We start from the raw sequence: 21,395 nt of genomic DNA on the forward strand, positions 1-21,395 counted from the left end.
TCGACTCATTACTGTTTACTCAGAAATTTTATTAAAAGGTAGGTGATACAAATTAAGAGGTGTCACAAAAGTTTAAACGATTTTATTTAGAATCAATTATTTGCTAATTAATTGATAAATCCGGTGCAAAAAAAATTTAAAAATTTAAAAAGTTAAAATGAGTAGTTTACAATCAAAAAATTCATCACAACATCATCAGGCAGCTTTTAGTTCATTAAAAATCAACTTGAAATATTGAAAAGTTCAAATTAATTTCAATTGTGTGCAAATGGGTCGAAAATCAGTTTCTAGTGAGATCAAGTGGCAAGTTATTGGTATGGCGAGGACAAAAAATCAAACAAACGTTCATATAGGCAAAATACTTCAGGTTTTTGAATATTATGTTCGTAAAGCCATCAAAACCTGGAAACTTACCAAGAACGTCTCTAATATGCCACGTACTGGGAGTCCATCCAAGCTCAGCAACCGTGACAAAAGTGGTATATTCAGAATGAGCAGCGAAAACCCCAGATTCAGCTACAAAAAGCTAGCACAAATCTTCAACGAGTCAAAGAATAATCCAAAAGTTAGCAGAGAGCTCGTGAGACGAACATTGTTGGACAAAGGTATTGGAACATACATAGCTGCTAGAAAACCTATTCTTTCAATCACGGATAAATGTAAAGGACGAGTGTGGTCCAAAGAAAGGCTGGGCTGGTCTGTAGAACAGTGGGCCAAAGTTATTTGGAGTGATGAAGCTAATTTTCAAGTTGTAAACCGCAAGGGAAGAATCTCAAATGATTTGCAACTGAGAAATATTCAGACAGGTTTTTGCAACATGGTCGACAAGACGGTAGAGGTTCGGTTGGCATCTAAGGATGTTTTTCTCACAAAGGTATAGGCTTCTGTGAGCTGTACTAAGGCCAAATTAATCAATACATCTACAAGAACACATTGGAAACGTGTTTAGTTCCATCAATCAGACACTTGTATAATTCAATATTTTACTAACTATTTTACATTCCCTCAAAAAAATAAAATTTTTAAAATCAGATTTACTTCAATGTCTTTTTAAAAAAAAATTAAATCAATCAGTTTCTTTAACAAAAAAATTCACAGTTGCAGTTAAATGCTTTTGTTACGACTTAATATTTTCTGAAAAAATATCACATAATTGATATAAAAAGATAAATACTATCGCCATTTTGTACATAAAATGTGAGCTCTGTAATGCTTCTTAACAAGGCCTGTGAATCAAATCTACTTCTCTCTAGAATTTGGATGGTTATTGTTTATATAAAAAATTAGATGCGATGTTCGTTGAGGTGAAGCTGTATGTATTTATATTGAAAACAAATTTTTTTTCTTAACTCAGCAATAATGCATTTACATTAATGTAATGCTATTATTATCACATTAATGTAATGCTATTATTATCACATTAATGTAATGCTATTATTATCACATTAATGTAATGCTATTATTATCACATTAATGTAATGCTATTATTATCACATTAATGTAATGCTATTATTATCACATTAATATAATGCTATTATTATCACATTAATGTAATGCTGTTGTTATGCTTTAGTGTAGTACTCTTCATGTCTCTATTATCTTATTGATTTTCTTAATACTATTATTGTCATCAATTATCATAACCTCATAAGTATTAATAAATGTAGTTCTATTAATCTTGTCAAATCTTCTTATCAATAATCTTAATGCTAAATTAAATCTAACTTTAAGTCTTATTATTTGTCATGTTTTTATTTTTATTATCTCATGCTGCTTTTATTATATGCAGTTAATGTTCTGTTAATACAAGTTTATTGATTAACTTTTTTATATCGCTTAAAGGTTTCTGAAGCAGTGGATTTATTATCGGTTGATAACGAAGGAATAATAAATATCTTAGGAGGTAAGAATTGTTCACTTTAAATGTTCACATCACTTAAAATGTAAATTTCTATTAAATTTTGTCTTAAAAACTTATTTTCGTAAAAATAGTTGCATCTGTTTAAGTAATGGTTATTTTAAGGTTGTGCAATGGTGTTATCAGCTCTTGCAGTTGATGATATTACCAATGGTTTAATGAAACTATGTACTCCGCATGTTCAGCCTTTATATGAGGTTTTTGTGTTTTCAATATATGTTGAGCTTTACATTTTATAGTTCCTTGTTTTGAATTTTTTTAATTCTTTAATTTTTTTGATTTTTTAACTTTAGTTATACTGTTCTTTGTAGATTGTAAATAACAAATCAAGTGCTGATCCTGTGAAGTACTTAGATAGACTTGCAAGCGTTTTTAGGTAAATTTTTATGTTGTTTTTACTAATAATAATAATTTTATATATATATATATATATATATATATATATATATATATATATTTATATATATATATATGTATGTATATGTATATATATATATATATATATATATATATATATATATATATATATATATATATATATATATGCATTTATATATGTTTATATATATATTTATATGTGTGTGTGTGTGTGTGTGTGTGTGTGTGTGTGTGTGTGTGTGTGTGTGTGTATATTAGTGATGATAAAATTTCATTCAAAATTTACAGGTAAAATTTACTGGTAAAATTTACTGGTAAATTTTTTAATTCTAATTTTTTAATTTAAAAAATTTTAATTCCGGTCTTGCATTTTAATTTTTACTTTTTGTCAACAAAATATGGAAAAAACTTTCCGACAACATCTACGGGTTGTATATATATATATATATATATATATATATATATATATATATATATATATATATATATATATATATATATATATATATATGTATATAAAGAGAGAGAAGAGTATATATAACTCAAATAAGCATCTAAAGTAGCTTCAGTCTATACCTTGACTAAGGGTTTTTGGCAAGTACTATCAAGATAAAAACAACTTTAATTATGGAAAAAAATCATTATTTTTATTATACTTTTCGATAAACTGTTATTTGAAAAACTATAAAAGTAATATTATACTTAAAGATTATAATTTTGAATAAAAAACATCCAGACATTTCATGGTTTCAATTGATGCATTTGGTTGCATCAATTTTGGTTGATGCAACCAGATGGTTGATGCATCAATTGATGGTTCTGGTTTCAATTGATGCATTGTCTTGTACTTTTGGCATTTTATAACTATTGTTGTTACAACTATGAAATTATTTGAATGTCGACTAAATCGATTTTTGTATTTTTTAAAGTTGACCAAAATCGACTAATACATTTTTAAAATTGAATAAGTTGACTAAAAGTTGATTTAGTCAAAATATTTGAATAAAAAATTTTATTATAATCATATACTTTAATGTTGCTTGACAATTTACTTTTTAGATGGTGTGAAACAAATAGAACTTTAAGAGAGTAAACAAAGAAACTAGGTGATATGTAATACTGTTATAATAATACATGGTGTTATAACAAGAGCTTTTTTTTTGTTTGATTTTAATTCTTCTAATCTACTAGATGAATTAAAATCGAATTAACAAACAAAATAAAATGGAAATTACAATTACAAAGAAAAGAAAAAGAAAACAAAGATTGGCATTTTATATGTCTTGGCTCAACAAGACACATTTTTCAGGTAAACCTGGTTTAAGTCTATTTTGCCGTTCTTTGATGATTTCGGCAGGACTTGAAAATAACTCTTCTGAAGGCGTTGATGAAGCAGTTATGCAAAAAAGCATCTTCACTACCTTTGACAAAACAGGAAATTGGCATAAGTTATTTTTATAAAATGCAAGGGGACATGAATTTTCTGATACTTTTATATTCATATTTAGATAATTGATGATTTGGTCGTCTACTGATAACAAATCTTTTGATGTCACTGTTTCATCGCATAACAGTATTTTTCTTTTTTTTGATTTTTTTGAATTTCTTGACTAGATGATGACTCTTGGCTAGACAACTGAAGACTTGTCGGTGTGAGCTGCAATTCATGGCTCAATTGAACGACTAAAGAATGAGCTTTTTTAATACAAGCAATTTTTGCTATTTTGTTCGATATAAATTTAAAAGTATGAAATCAAGGATCTAAATATGTATAACTTTTTAGTTTTGAGAAAATCTTCACATCTTCAATTAGTCTTGTTTAAATTTGTTAATGAACATTTATCTTCCGGATGGTCAATTTTCATATTATTTAATTCAACACAATTAACTAGCTGAGCAGAAAGTTTATTACTATGTTTAAATAAGCCAACTAGTTTCCCACATTTCGTTGAAATTATGAAAACGCAATCATTTCCTTCAGTTGATTGCTCATTCTCTTTTACAAGAACATCTTTAACAATTAAATTTAATGTGACAAAAACAAGGTATGTACAATTTATTCATTAGATCTTCTAGACAATGTTTGATATTCGCAGCAGTTTTACTACTTGTTGAAAGTGTTTTATCGTTTATTTTCCATTCATTTAGAATTAATTGAATTTGCTTATAAATTTAGACTAGTATGAGCTTTTGGGTTGTGCTTTAATGCAACGCAAATCGATTTCAAACAAAAATTTTGATCAACAAAATGTATAGTGGTGCCAATGTATGAATGTCGATCCATCTGTTGTTAGATGGCAAAATTCAGCTTCATTTAAAAGATGCATAACCTTTATTTGAAATGATTCAAATTTAAGCTGCACTATTTCATACGTAAACCTTTGTCTAGTCAGCAATTTGTACTTGCTATCAAACGAATCTAGCATTTTGATAAAATGCTTATTGTCAACAATTGACAGCGGTTGGCCTGTTTGAAGAATAAAGTTACACATAGGTTCTTCTAAATCTCCATATTTCTGCAAGCTTGAACAATATGAGTAAGAGTTTGCAAATGCAGCTTTGATAGATAGATGACCAGTTATTGTACTTCGAAGTTTAGACTCTTTAATATTATTATGATGGTTACTATACAAACGATTTGCCATTGAGCTGGTATTTTTATTGTACTTTAACTCTTTGTTGCAAATTTTGTTTGTTAATGCATCTTTATATTTCATTGCTTTGAGTCATTGCTTTTTACAAACTAATTCCAGACTTTACTTTTATGAAAATTATTATTCAACATTTTGTTTCTACCATAAAAAATGAAAATAAAAGTAAATAAAATTTATATTAAAATTAAGTCAAAGGAATAGCATAAAATCTCTTCATGATTCTCTGTTGTTTTGTCTCTCTTAAGTTTAGTCGCATGGCTTTTAAGTGCATTCGTAGGAGAATTCCTTAAAATATTCCCTGAAGGGATTTATTTGTGTACCAATCATTATTGTTAATAGTTCAAAAGTTATACCAATCTTTAATAATGTCTAAAGGGAGTTAAACCAATCGTTTATAATGTCCATTGTGAAATATTGTGTACCAATCATTACATAATGTATTGAATTTAATTAAATATAAGAATACTACTTGTAATTTCATTTGAATTTAAACAAAGAGAATTTTAAAAATGTTAATTTTTTAAATTCTGTTTAAATTCAAATGAAATTATATAAGCATAATTCTTACATTATTTTATCTTATATATTATCATATGTAAAAATGACACAGATATAAGAAATGTTAATTTTTTAAATTCTCTCTGTATCATCTTTCACAACAATAAAAAAAAAAATTAATAAACAGTTTAATTAAAAAAAAAACAGTGGCATAACCAGGTGAAGACAGATTGGGTCGGCTAAACCTTTTTTGGGGTGACAGATTTATTAAACTTCTTATCTTTTTTGCATATCTAACTGAGTACCATAACACATTACTTAACATTTTGTTTTAAAAAGCATCAACTGGTTACTATAATGAGAAAAAGGAAACATATTAATGAAGTTGTGCTACATACAGTAAGCAAAGAGTTAAGTTTATGGGATACAGCAAATTAGGTTCAATGTTCAGATGTTTTGGCTGACTTAAAAAAACCGTTATGAATAATATTCTTACACATGGCTCTATCTTTATAAATAATTTATCTTTTTAAGTTAAACTACTAATAAAGATATCTCTTTACTAATCAGGTCGGTCAGCATCATAACAAAATTAAATTTAATAATTGATAAAGTTATATCAAGTGAAAAAATAGAAATAAGGATGTTAGGATGATTACCCTACTAAATCGACTTTTATTTGATTAGTAGGAAACCCATAATCGATTAAATCGACAATTTAATTTTTCAAAGTCGACTAATTTCGACATTTAGTCAATTTAGTCGAAGTCGATAACAACACTACTTACAACATACAATAGCTTTTTCTGTGCACCAAATAGTTTTACAAGTATACATTTTATAAGTATACATTAAAAAAATTAAATACATTTACAAGTTTATTATTTACTACATAAAAAAAATTAAACACACACAATATTTGAATATATATATATATATATATATCAGAGGTGTACACTGGATTTTTAGATGTTTGAGTTTTGACACCTACAGGCATTGTGCAAACTCCAAAATTGCGTATGTTTATGCTTACATCAAATGAGAATGTTTTGAAAAGAATTGTGTTTGGAGTTTGAGTACAAAAAAACCTAAATTTTTAGGCCCACCCAGCCCTTTATATATATATATATATATATATATATATATATATATATATATATATATATATATATATATATATATATATATATATATATAGTATAGTATAGTATAGTATAATAAACGAGAATAAAATATTTTCTTTACTATTTTTGTCTAAATTTATACTATACTATATATATATATGTATATATATATATATATATACATATATATATATATATATATATATATATATATATATATATATATATATATATATATATATATATATATATATATATATATATATATAAATTTTGTTAGTGTATTCTATAAACAGAGTGCTCAATGTTCTAAAAAAACAGAGCAATAATAAATTAGTAAAAATACTTATCTAATTTTTGATTACTTCAACACTGTGTTTTACCATGAGCAGGTTCATCAGGAAGAATCTTCCTGATGAACCTACTGATGGTAAAACACAGTGTTGAAGTAATCAAAAGTTAGATAAGTGTTTTTACTAATTTATATATATATATATATATATATATATATATATATATATATATATATATATATATATTATCTAAATTTATATTCATCAACAAATTTCAAACTTCATGCAACAATCTATTATTATAATAATAATTATTTTTTGAAAATTATGACCATATAAAGTTTTAACCCCCCCTAAATTTGATGGGGTTATAAACTTTGTAGGGTCAAAAAAACTAAACAGAGACTATTGTATGAAATTTGAAGTTGATTGATAAATATAAATTTAGATAAAATATTAGTATTAGTAAATAACAGTAAATGAAAAATGTATGAAAATGTTATTTTACCTTCTAAACATGACACAAACAACCTTCCGCATGCACTAACAAACATTAAATGCTTAAAAATTAATAAATGATTAGTAAATGATTCCTTAGCATTAATTTCTGCTATTATGTGTTCTTGCTATCATATAAGTTAAGTGGAAAAGTGCAATCAAGATTGCAAAATTATCCAATTTTTCTTTGACTCATTTTAAACCTAATTAAGTGATTCTTTTTAGAAATACTCATGTGAGTGTTATGGCTGGTCAACCTCATCCTTGTAAAAAAGTTATAGAACAGGTTAGTTAAAAAGTCAGAGAGGTTAGAGCAATTTTGTTGCAATTTTGATAGTTTCATAAATCTTTAATTAGGCAGGATTGAAAAGTCTTTTTTTAAAAGGAATAACCTTTATAAACTAAATTGGAAATTCAAAAAAAAATATTTAGAAGGGGACACTAATATCTAACATGCTACCTATAAAGACCTATTTAGTGTGGTGGCCTATAACTGGACCTAATTTTGAAATTCCTAAAATCATAGAATGACAGTTTTGATTTTCAACCTACGAATTTTGTTTTTTCATACTTACTACTAATTAAAACATGGACTACTAATTTTTAAGTCTACTGCATTTTTAACTAAATTTTCAACCTATTAAAATTTCAACCTTCTGTATTTTCAACCTACTGTATTTTCGACCGACTGTTTTTTCGATTGACTTTATAACTCTATGCCCTTTCCGGTATGTATTTTATTTATTTGTTGTTGATTTGAATTAGCTGAATTTAATCCGCTGTAGTGCAGTGACTGGAGTGCTGGCTTATAATTGAGAGGTCCAATGTTTGATGCCTTGTCTAGTTATGTAAGGCAGCATGAAGTTTCTCCTTAAATGGTCTTCCGCACGCTCTATGACAAAGCCTTAGTAGATGTTTTATTTTGTAGATCAAGGTAGTAGGTGCAGGTTTTTGTAGGTTGAGCTATGCGACACCTCTAGTTTCAGGTAAATATATTGCATGTGAAATATTAAACTTTTTGTTATAGTCATTAAAACTTGTGTCACGGAAGGAACCTATTGTTCCTTTTGTGGCTTGTGTGATGGAAGGAACCTATCGCTCCTTCCGTGACACAAGATCTAAATGCCTATAACTAAAAATTAAGAATTCTACTAACAATCTCTTTTCTCAAAATTAAATAGATATTTATAGGTAGTATGTTAGGAAATTTTTGCCCCCTTCTAAACGTTTTTTTTTTTTTTTTTTTTTTTTTTGAATTGCCAATATAGTTTACAAAGGTCATTCCTTTTGAAAGACAAATTTTAATCCTGCCTAATTCCATCAAAAAAACAACCTGCAAGTTATATAAAATATAATGCCTTACTATATGTTTTGTGCAATGGGCTGATAATAATATTAGAATATATTATTGAAAACAAAAACAAACTGACTTATAAATAATATAAACAATGAATTTAGATGAAAAACAACAATTATAGATTTATTTGTTCAATTGTGAAAGTAACAATAGATTTAATTGACATACAAGGGGCAAACTAAGTGATCGCAAACTCTAATATCTGGAAATATTTTTGGTCTTCAAGTTTTTACCTTATAATCAACCAATTAAAAATTATACTAAAGCTATTGTATGAAACATAATCAGATTTTAGTTAAGGGAAAATTTTGAAGAATTATTTAAAAATTTAAATGTTTCAAATTGGATGATAGTAAAAATAATAATAATAAGATACATATGTTATTAGAGTTTTAGATTTATTTTAAGATAACTATTAGTGGTTTAAATTAATTTTTGTATGTTTTAAAACACCTTATTTACCTAGAGAGTTGAGAGTACTTATTTGAAGATTATATTTGATTTATAATAAAATATAAAAAATTAGATATAAAAAAAGTTGTTTTCTTTTATTTAAAATATTTGATCACAACTAAATTCATTTTTAATATTACATAGTGCTGTGTACTGTGTGCCTTATTTTTCTAGTATTATCAAATGATTTATCAAATGAAGCTATTGAAGTTTAAATCATAATTTTTAATAATAGTAACAATAATATGGTTTATTTATCATAATTTCAAGATCAATGCACAAATATTTTTTTATTGAATAATAACTATTACTTATTGTGATAAAAACTAATAGTAAAGTAGAGTTTACAGAAAATTTAAAGACCAGACGCAATTCCAGATATTGCAATTCATGATCACTTAAATCACCCCCCTGCATTCACCTGACATTAGATGACAACAGCAATGGACTGGCATATAAATGATAACAACAATTGATTTAATTAACATATTAGTGGCAATAAAAATTTTATTGACCATTGAGTTTTAAGCAGTACAAAAACATTCATTAGTATTTGTGCTTTTTTACACTGAATAACAATGTGTCAGTACAAATATGAAATATATGCTATTTTAGCTTTGGGATTTATTTAAAATGATTGTTGAAAAATTTAAAGGAGATGAAAAGGTTATGGAAAGACATTTTAGGTATGTGTAATCTTTATTGCATTAAAAAAATGAAAAGTAAAATTAAAAAAAAAGAAACAGTACTAAAAAATTTTTTTTAGGTGTTTAAGATTCGGTATTCGCTGTATTGGACCTGACTTCATGCATTTTTTGGACCCTTTTATTTTTCTTGTATGTTGATTTAATTATTTGCATTAATAGATTTTTTATATCTCTCATAAAGATTAAATCTTTAATAACTTTAGTTGTTATACTTAATTATTATAATTTTTTGTACTTATATATTTTAATTTCTTACAATTAATTATTCTTCATTATTATAATTTACTTATATTATAAACTATATACTTATATACTATAATTATACTTAATTATTAAAATCTATTAAAAATTATTTTAGATAAATAATTTATATGCAGAGTATCAGCATTCATGTCTTCTTTACATTGGTAGCATTTTAGTAGATGAGTATGGTGGTGATTTGACTGTTCAAAAACATCTTTTACAACTTTTTAAGGTATAAAACATAAAACATTAAAAGGTATAAGGTAATAAAACCATAAAAAGTATAAAACATAAAACCATAAAAAAGGTATAAAACATAAAACTATAAAAAAGGTATAAACCATAAACCATTATAAGGTGTAAGGTAATAAAAACATAAAAATAAGTTTGTTAAAGATCTATGTGATATTCAAAGATCAAGTTAAAAGATAATTAAATAAAATTAGTTAAAAGAAAACTTTATTGTTAAAAGTTTAATAATAAATTTAAAGTAATGAGCTTTTCTTTATTCTGTAATGATGTAATGTAATGAGCTTTTCATTATTCTGCTTTGGTTTTTAACTATTTGGTTTTGAACATTTATTATGCATTAAAACTGGAAGTATTTAAAGTTTTTTTTAAAAAAAAAACTTTTTTGAAAATATTTTTAATAACTAATAACTTAACTTATTTAGTAATTCTTAACTTAATAGTTCTAAATATGCTCAAATATTTCTTGACAAAAAAATTTTTTTTTTTTTTTTTTCAATTTTTTTTAATGTTAAATTAAGTGGTTAACAACATGAAGTTTTACAAAAGTATATTAATGACACAAAACATTTTTTTTTCTATGTAAATTTTTAGCAGTCATTTACATTTATAAATTTTAAATATTTTGAGATCAGTAATATAAAAACTGTTAAAAAAATAGTTAAGAATTATAAATAATTATATTCACATGAATTCATAAAATAATATATTTTGTTAAACTAAACTGGGGTAAGAGTAAACGGTTTAACTTCAAATTCAATGATTTTTTTAAAAATAAAAAAAAAAAAATTTTTTTTGTTTTTTTTTTGTTTTGTTTTGTTTTTTATAGAGAATTTTTTAAATTATATAAATATATAAAAATTGAGAAACATTTTTTCATGCAAAAAAAATCTTCACTAACTTTGTATTTTTTGGGTATACACAATCAACAAACCCAAGACTTGCAACTAAAAGCTTCACATTAATATCACATGTTGTTTTGAGTTAGCAATGCTTCTTCCCAAACTCTGTGCCACTTTTTGCATCTCTTGATGTTTTTGTCTTGTCTTGGTTTTTTTAAATATTGCACTTGCTGAGTTTTATCTGAAGCTTCACTTATATCAATCTTGTGTTTCTTTAATCGCTTTAACTTTTTGGCCTCATCATCTTCCTTTATCATCTTCATAATCTTCCTTTAGTTTCTAGAGCATCTCAGATTGCTTAGCTTTTAACTTTGGAAATGTTGACTCCTGCTGGGTTTTTCTGTGTCAACATGGTGACACTGTAAAACATTTTTCAAATTGCCTTTGAGTCTTTCTGTGAAGTATTGCAACATTTGATATGTTTGAGCAGTAGTTACTGGTGTTGTTAAATTTTGAAGTTGGAGAATTGTTTGAGTTTGATGCTGACTGATGTTAGATGATTATATAAGCTGGGATGAAGATTATGAAGCAGGATTGGTTGAGGATGATAAAGCAGGCTAGATTGAGGAAGATGAAACAGGCTGAATGAGCTGGTAAACATATCAGTCTGATGTTATTGTCTATGTAAATATGTGCAACATTGTAAGTAACATGTAAAATGTGTCTAAGACTAAAATGTGAATACCTGTAGTTGAAAAAATTATCTAATTAATAGGTATATTGATACTACTCAGTTTAAGCAAACTAATTACCTGGAATTAATTTGATTGCCAGTATGAATACTTTAGTGAGTAATTGAATAAATTTTTTTTCTTCTATCCAACCCGACTTGGATGTTCTAAACACGTTGTTTGAGAAACAAAATATTGCCTGCTACTCTGATGCTTATTTTATGACTTCATCATTTAAAAACCATTTAACATCATTTTAACTTAGCAGAGATGAAAATACTGATGGTCAACCTCAGGTCCTAATATCTTTCTTTCTTTTGAGAAACACCAGTCAAAACTTTATTCCAGTCAGATGTGTTGACCTAAAACCACTCTTTGTCTTCTGTTAAAACTTCTTCCCATTCTAATGTGTGCTGACAGTTCTCTTTTTTTTTCTGTTAGACAAAAAAACTAGTAACCCAATCATTTGCTTTGTTTGAGAAGCTATAATAATTCAACTTCTAGATTAATTTTATATGTGATACCCTATCCAAGGTTTTATATGTGATACCTTATCCAAGGTTTTATATGTGATACCCTATCCAAGGTTAAAAAGATATTATTCTTGTCTTGATATACTGTTAGGTGGAAACATATAACTTTGATTTGTAGATACCAAATAACCTCTAACTATTGCAATAATGTCTGCAAACATTCTGTTGAATTCCTAATCGGCTAAACTGATAAGTAATGAAACAAGAACAAATTTAAATGCTGTAGTAGTAATAATAATAGTAATAGTTACAAGTTAATATTTGTTCACATAATTTAACAAAGTTATTATAGTGATTGTCTAAAATAAACATATTTTGTGTAAATTAACAAGTATTATATTTAATATTTTTTTATGTAGACATCTTTTACAATAAATTTAAATATAATAATTTGTGTGAAACTATTTTTCCATGTCTTTCTAAAAATCTTTTGAAAGATAATTTTTTAAGTTACTTTAAAGTATGAATAAGTTGAATTGAATCTTCCGTTGCAATGGAATGATTTATTTGCTTTATTTTTTTTGTTTCCATTTTTACAAAGAATTGTTTAAACTTTTTTTTTAACTTGGCTATCTAATCAGAGCATGAAATGAATAAAAATTACTACTTTGAATAGACTACAGTATTTTTTGAAACAATTTTTTTTTTTTACAACTTTTTGGAAAAAAATAAATGTTTATACAATTTAAAAATAATTTATATAACACTTTTTAGTAATTTAAATAAAATTCATTCATTCATTAAACAATCATTAGAAGTAATTTGTAAAAGCATTTTGTATAAGGGGTCATCCATAAAGTACGTACGCTTTCTCCCCTATTTCTTTCTCCCCTCTCTGCATTTTGCCAAACGCATTTTAGTACACTCCACCTCTTTAAAAATAACCACACTTTTACCCAAATGATTACAATGATATGATGATTACCCAATATTTTATAATTTTTTTAAAATTTAGTGTCTCCTTACTTTTATAATTGACCCACTGCCCTACCATCTCATATACGCTATTATCAGACCCCCTCTTCTCCTCTGAGCGTACGTACTTTATGAACAATTCCTAACTTTATTAAAATGTTTCATAAGATAAATTTTTAAGTAATTTATTTTAAATGCAATTAAAAATGTAATAAAAAGTAATTTTCGCTTCGAGTTTGAGTTTTATTTTAGTGCTTATATATTTTCTGTTTTGTAAGGAAGTGTTTTTTTTTTGTTAATATTTTTTTAACTTTTCTAGTTTAAGTATAGCATTTCTTTTTTCAGCACATTTCTAAAATGTATAAAAATCATCTAAACATCTAAACAGTTGTGGTCAAGATATCAAAAAATAAGATCATTTACGTGCTCAGCAATAGCGCTCTATCACATGTTATTCCTGTCCAAGCCTGAATATTAACAAATAATTATAAAATAAACTGTTTTTGTTGTTTTGTTTGTTTGTTTATTTATTTTTTATATTTTTAAGAGCTTTGTTGGTCCAACATTTACAATTTTATCTCGAGAAAAAGGTTTGGTTCTTCATCCCGATACTGTTGATGATTTCTTTAGACTTTGCATTAGGTATGTTTTTTAATGTATCATGGAAGTCAAATTTTGTTTGTTTTTATTATTTTAAGTCATGTTCATACACAATTGTTTAAATTCCAATTGAGTACCTAAAGACAAATATACCAGATATTAATAAAATTTATTATTTCTTTAATGAATGTTTTGCGCATCAAAAGTTATTTGAAAAATTAGTAAAACTTTTTTTCTCTTGTTAGTTGTAGTTTTCATTTTTTCATTATTTTAGAAAAACAAAAAGTGAGAAAAACATATTTGTATAGACAGTTTTGAGGTCATGAAAGATATAAGTTACTATAGAGTCACATCTGTGACTCTATAGTAATTTATATCTTTATGCAGACCCTTATATAATTTTTTTTACAAGGGAACTTGCTTCAGAACGTCTATTGATCTTTTTTTTTTTAATTTATTTTTATTCTGATCCACTTCCAACAAGGCTGCAAGCAACCGCTATTAAGGTGGGGTTGTTAAAAAGAAAAAATGGAAATGAGTTAAAGAGCAAGGAAAAATTGCTAATAAAATTGCTCAATTTTATTAGCAATTTTTTTTTTTTGATTATTAAGACTTTTGTTAATTCACCTCCGAGAGCTTCCAAGGCCACTAAAAATGACAAGGCTACTTAATTGTGGTTATAACACTCTCTCAACTCAATACCTCTGAAATATGAACCTTGGCAAACAAGGCTGCTGTGTGGAGAAACAAGTTGATATTAATATTTATATGAATATATGAATTATAGGTTTTTTAAAATAAATATAAATATTTAACATAAAGTAATATCAAAATTTAGTTATATATAATTACAAGACCAGCTTCAGCTAAATTTATTATTTTGTCATCATGTGTCATCTCTAGAGTTTGGTTCCAACTTCTAAACTCTCTCAGTGAAAAAAAAGTTTGCTCTCAGTAAAACTAAATAATACTACATAACAAATAAAAATGCATGGTTTTTTTTGGTCAGCCTTTTTTAAAATTTAAGCAATTTTTTTTCATATTTTCTCTGGTTTGCTGTTACTTAGCAGATATTCTGAAAATTCTGAAACTGAAAATTCTGAACTGTCATAACAAGCTGTGTAAAAATATGAATTTTGAAATTTGATTAAAAAACATATTTTCATGGTTAACAATATAATTGCTAAATCTGGAAGAAATATAACTAAATTTAAATGTTTAATCTTTACAGCATTTAGAGCACCAGATGGGTTCTTTTAGGATGAAGTTAAGAGGACCATTTGAGAAGCTTTTTTATAAGAACTATTACCTTTATTTTAATGAAGTTAAACGAATGATATTTATTGCATTTTATTTTTGTCATTTTAATTTATTGCATTTATTTTATATTAAATTTTTTTTGTAGGTTTTTACAAAAATGTACATTGGGTTTTTTAAAAAATGATTCAATAGATTCAACTGTGCAGTTAGCCATTGCAGGTACCATGCTTGACCACCGAGATGGAAATCAATCTGTAATGAAATTTTTTGTAGAGCTTATCAAATGCACTCAAGTTGAACAAGTGAGTTTTTTTACTTTGTTATTTTTTAAAATTTTTTTACTTTGTTACAATTCAAAAATCTTTTCTTTAGTTGTCATTTTCTGTAAATGATATTTATGATTTAAATTGATTCTTATTTTTATGAATTTAAATCATAAAATTTATAGAACTTATTTTTATTCTTTTCATACTTTTTTTTAAAACATTTTTTTACTTCAGATTCTATCATGAACCTAGATTAAATTTTTTTTTGTTTTGTGAAATTATCTTGGTTTATTTGATAAATTGAGATAAGTTGGCTTTAAATTCAAAAAATGTGAAGTAAGTTCTATATAAAATGTTTCTTTAGTTCATATAGTTCAAAGGGGGCATCAAAAAAGAATGCTTAATAAATAGGGCACACTCTTAAAGGGTTTTCTAAGTGTGATATATAACCTCTGTTGTAGTAAGTGTAATAATATAACTTCTTTTATTCAAAATATCATAAAAAGAAAAAGAAAAAAAATTAATTTATCTTATTAACACGTAATAACACTTTATATATATTTTTTTTATATTATTCAATTTATTATTCAATTTATTATTCATATATTATTCAATTTATTATGCACTGTAATGAAAGTCTGCGACCTAAGAACAAAGTCACAAAGCTAAACTCAAAACTGACACCATTTATACTTAAACACATAAATACTTAGTAATTATTTTGTGAAAAACATCACAAACATATTGTTTACTATGAAATTAAGGAAGTTTAGAATTATTAATACACACACATGTATATATATATATATATATATATATATATATATATATATATATATATATATATATATATATATATATATACATATATATATATATATATACATATATATATATATATATATATATATATATATATATATATATATATATATATATATATATATATACACATACATATATATATATATACATACATACATGCATGCATGCATACATACATACATACATACATACATACATACATACATACATACATACATACATACATACAAAATGTTTGTGATTAATTTTTTTAGCAAACTAAAAGATTTTATTTAGAATGAAATTGATGTAATATTTGTTCCAATATCTATCAACAAATTTCCAAAGAAAATTTTATAACAGGATGCAACTAAATATAAACAAATCTGCAAAAACCTGTTTTGCAGATTAGGACTGATTGTTTTTGTTTTGATAAGGTTTATAAAACAGAAATTGTAAACCGATAATTCATCTATTTAAATAATAAATTAATACTGAGCTCATGCAGAGTTTAATTAATAAATTAAAACTGAGCTCATGCAGAGTTTAATTAATAAATTAATACTGAGCTCATGCAGGGTTTAATTAATAAATTAATACTGAGCTCATGCAGAGTTTAGGACTAGTAGAAGGTCAAAAGGCGTTTGATTAAAAATGATCAGTTATCATCATTTTTGCTATTATGTTTATTTTTGCTATTATGGTTTTATTTTGCTATATACAGGATTTTTGTAATATATTTCAGAAATGTGTATGCAAGAGTAATGCCTTAGTACAATTTTATTATTGTTATAACTTTTTGTTAAAAAGTAATTTTTTAATTTTTCAAAAATTAAAACTCTGAAAGAGCCACATGTATGTACTTCAAAACAATTTTTTGGCAAAGCAGAAGTGAATCTATTCACAAATATGAATTTTAAAAATAGCTACTAAAATCAGTAAGCATTTTAATTTAGTTCTTCCTTATAATCGCTATCAGGAAGATATTCACATTCAGTGATTGGCCAGGGGTACAGTTGATTACAAAGCTTATTAAATTTTCAGGAATAAGTTTTTTTATTTTAGTAAGGTGTTAATCACCTTTGCTTTTTTAAATGTATTCTTGCAACTTGGATAAGCCAAATTATTATTATTATTATTTTAATTAGTTATTTTAGTTGCTCTAAGAAATCCTAATGGTCTTATCACAGAACACCAAAGAGCAATCACATTTAACCATGAAGTTCATGCCTCTTTCCTTACCAATGATGCATATATGGACATATATGGCTTTGAACCAAATGCATTTGATACAATTACAAATACATTAACTTTAGATTACTAAATACAATTTCAAATACAATACATATTTGAATTTGTATACTACTCAAGCACAAATCATATTTAAATATGAATGCCCATAAGACACCTGTCAAACGTCTTACAGGTATGCCCCTATGTCAGTCAGATACATGTTCTTGGATATAATTGGTGCATGATGTTTGTAATATAATTTAGTTTGATACATCTGAGAGAAATTGATTGTGTTCTATAAAGTATTGAATCAGATCTTTCCAATATATTTTTAATTAATTTAAAATAATAAAAATCAAATATAAATATTAGAAATATTTTTTTAATCTAATACAATACAAATACAACAAAATAGCATATTATTACCAAATAGAAATACAAATAGGTTTTTGACCCTAACCCTGGTACTAGAGTACCTGTAATTAATTGGCCAAAAAAAATATCCACGGCTCAAACCATTTATATTAGTCAGTGCCTTGATTTAGTCTAATAGTCCAAGAAGGGTGAACATTTGGATTCCCTCCCCCATATATAGATCTTGTTTATTTTTGCTTTTAAGATCATAAAATTTCAAAAGGATATCCACATATCCACCTATATCCATATATAAAAGGATATCCATATGATATTTTCCCCCTTTCAACTTAACCCACCCTTTCTTCATAAAAAGAAAAAAAGAAAAAGAAAAATTAATATTGACTTATAAGCTGCAAAAATTAGAAACCACAGCATTATTTTAACTTGTTAATGCATCCAATTGTTATTCTCTGAATATCTATGTCGCCTTAAGCCTATTATGACGTTATTTAACTGATCAGAGTTTACTATTGAAAAAAAATTTCATATTAAAACTTAAGGAAAAGCCATTTTACTCATCACACCTGTATAAAACAGGTATAACCATTTCTATCCTAGTCTAAGTATTATAGGTGGCTTTGACCATGGTATTTTAGAATATGCCATATATATATATAAATATATATATATATATATATATATATATATATATATATATATATATATATATATATATATATATATATATATATATATATATATATATATATATATATATATATATAATTTATATATCAAATTTACTTTTAAGAGTAATCCACTTTTTGATGAAGTCCAAGAAAGAGTCTCTGCTGTCGAAAGTCTTTTAGGAAAATACGGCCAAGAAATTGTTAAAGGTTGGTGTTTGTTCTTTATGATTCTAAAAGTATTAAATTACGTTTTTTGTTTTCCCTTCCTAGAGTTGTATTCAAATATCAAATTATCAAATGTATTTTAGTTATTTGCAATAATCATTTAGGTTTGGTAAATGCTTGTGCTGGAGGTGTTCAGTCTTATATGTTACCCGAAGCTGCTGATGTTTTATGGGAAATGCTACAGTTTTGCCAAAGGGTAATCTTAATATGCAAATACCTTTTTTTCTTTTTCAAACAAAATTAAGGGCGTTTTTAATGAAAATAATGAAATTTTTGAAAATTAAAAATGATGAAGTTTTTAATTTTTATCATTATGGATCTTATGGTTTTTTTGAAAATTTTTTTGATAGTTACATTTAAAAATAGTTAAAGATTTATTTTGTACTTAAGTATATATATATATATATATATATATATATATATATATATATATATATATATATATATATATATATATATATATATATATATATATATATATATATATAGATATAGATATAGATATATAGATATATATATATATATATATAGATATATAGATATATAGATATATATATATATATAGATATATATATATATATATATAGTATATATATATATATATATATATATATATATATATATATATATATATATATATATATATATATATATATATATATATATAGATATATATATATATATATATGTATAAATATACTTAAGAATATAAGCAAAACTAGTGAGCAAATACTTATCTAAATCAGCTATAGAAGATATATATACACACACACATATACATAATTTTACATATATATTATTTTGCATATATATTGTAAAATATTATTGTACTGCGAGCTTTATTAAATATTATGCTGCTGCATCTGTGTATTGTGTATTTTATACGTAGCCTACTACATTGTGGTTTAAAAATGCTTTATCTGTTCTTCCTTCGCATAATGCAGCAGGTGCTGTAAATGCTACACCAGAACAAGTTGAAGACTTTTACAGGATTATATCAAGGTATTTTTTAATTAAAGTTTAAATGTTAATTAACTTTCAGCTTCTAAACATTTTATTTATTAAAGTTTAATATTGAATAAGTTAAAAATATTTGGTATTTAATTATGTGTTATTTCATATTTATTTGAACGGTGTTTTTTATTGTATACTACTACACTTTTGTATTGTTGTTATTACATCTGTTTTTATACTGCTTTATCTGTATGTGTATTGTTATACTGTTTGTTTCTGTGACTTAATAATTGCATACAGGTGACCTAAAGAGTTGTTTATTCAGGTAGACAGGGGAGTGGTGGTTCTTGAAAAAATTATTGTAGATGTTCAATCGTTCAGTAAGAATTCAAAACCGTAAATATCCAGAAGAGTTTTGAGACTCCATTATTAATTAGCAAAACTAGTTTATATTGCAGCATTGAAGCAGCCACTGAAAGTGATGTGCTGTAGTAACTATTTTAGTCTAAACTTACTTTAAACTTTACTTAATTGGCGTTTAAGTTGTCTGGCAAGGCATTCTGTGTGTTAACCACAGTTGTTTAAAAAGTTATATCTGACTCTGCAGTTTTTATTGATTTCTCTATGATACTAGATGCCCATACCTAGGAGAAATTTAATTGGATCATTATACCAGTTGATTAAATTGGTTTTATCCCCTAATTTAAATTTCTGAATAAGATCCCATCACTTTCTTCTTTCACATGGAGAAGTGAGACCTAATCTGAAATATCTCAGTTTATAATCAAAAGGCTTCATTTCTTGCCATCTTTTTGTTACACAATGTTGAACGCTTTCAATTGCACAAATATCTATTTCTAAATAAGAACACCAAGCTAGAAGTAGATGTGTATAAACTGTATATAGCTTTTTCCAGAGTTTTGAATTGCTGCTTATACAGCTGTGCTTTAGGATATCAAGCATTTTGTTAGCAGTAGCAAATGCAATAGATGTTTGGGCATGGTGCTTTGGATCATTGCAAATTGAAACGCCAAAATCACTTTAATGATGTAGATTCTGTTAGAATTCTGTTTGATGCTGTCTTTATGAGATAAATTCTGTTGAAATTTGATTCATTCTTGTCAAAAAACTAAAGGTGTGGAACGGATTTGGATAGGTGAAAACGCATTAACCATTTTTTATATTAATTTTTATATTAATTATACTAATAAGCCATTTTTGGACCCAATTAACAATAGAAAATGTCAGCTTGTAGACATTGCAAACAAAGTTTTTCTTCTGCAGTGTTAACAACATTAAGTGTTTTAGTGTTGTCTGCATATGTTTTGAAAATGTTTTTGCTACCATTTTGGTTTTGTAAATCATTAATGAAGATGGTACAAAGCTTAGGACCACGAACTGAGCCTTGAGGAATGTCACTGGTTACTTTTTTCCAATTCAACGTTACATTTCCAGGAAGACACAATTTAAAGTCCTATTTAAAAGAAATGCTTAAATTCACTTGTATACATAAACTAAAGTATTACCTTTAATTTCATAAGATTTTAGCTTTTTTAGCAGTCTTATGTGAGAAACTTTGTCAAATACCTTGGCAAAATCCAGAAAGAAAATGTC

General features: G+C 25.5%; 1 protein-coding gene across 1 annotated transcript in view; it reads left to right on the top strand.

Moving 5' to 3' along the window:
* LOC100209767 (transportin-3) overlaps window positions 1-21,395 on the top strand; it is an 88,738-nt gene that overhangs the window by 48,952 nt on the left and 18,391 nt on the right. Inside the window, exons 19-30 of the mRNA XM_065791700.1 lie at window positions 1,843-1,903; window positions 2,024-2,115; window positions 2,230-2,294; window positions 7,589-7,649; window positions 9,789-9,859; window positions 9,940-10,009; window positions 10,239-10,355; window positions 13,941-14,035; window positions 15,399-15,555; window positions 18,725-18,809; window positions 18,932-19,023; window positions 19,717-19,829. Of these exons, the coding sequence (XP_065647772.1) occupies window positions 1,843-1,903; window positions 2,024-2,115; window positions 2,230-2,294; window positions 7,589-7,649; window positions 9,789-9,859; window positions 9,940-10,009; window positions 10,239-10,355; window positions 13,941-14,035; window positions 15,399-15,555; window positions 18,725-18,809; window positions 18,932-19,023; window positions 19,717-19,829 (1,079 nt within the window). The remainder of the gene's footprint in view (window positions 1-1,842; window positions 1,904-2,023; window positions 2,116-2,229; window positions 2,295-7,588; window positions 7,650-9,788; window positions 9,860-9,939; window positions 10,010-10,238; window positions 10,356-13,940; window positions 14,036-15,398; window positions 15,556-18,724; window positions 18,810-18,931; window positions 19,024-19,716; window positions 19,830-21,395) is intronic.

Source organism: Hydra vulgaris, chromosome 02 (genome assembly GCF_038396675.1).
Source record: "Hydra vulgaris chromosome 02, alternate assembly HydraT2T_AEP".
Taxonomy (NCBI): Eukaryota; Metazoa; Cnidaria; class Hydrozoa; order Anthoathecata; family Hydridae; genus Hydra; species Hydra vulgaris.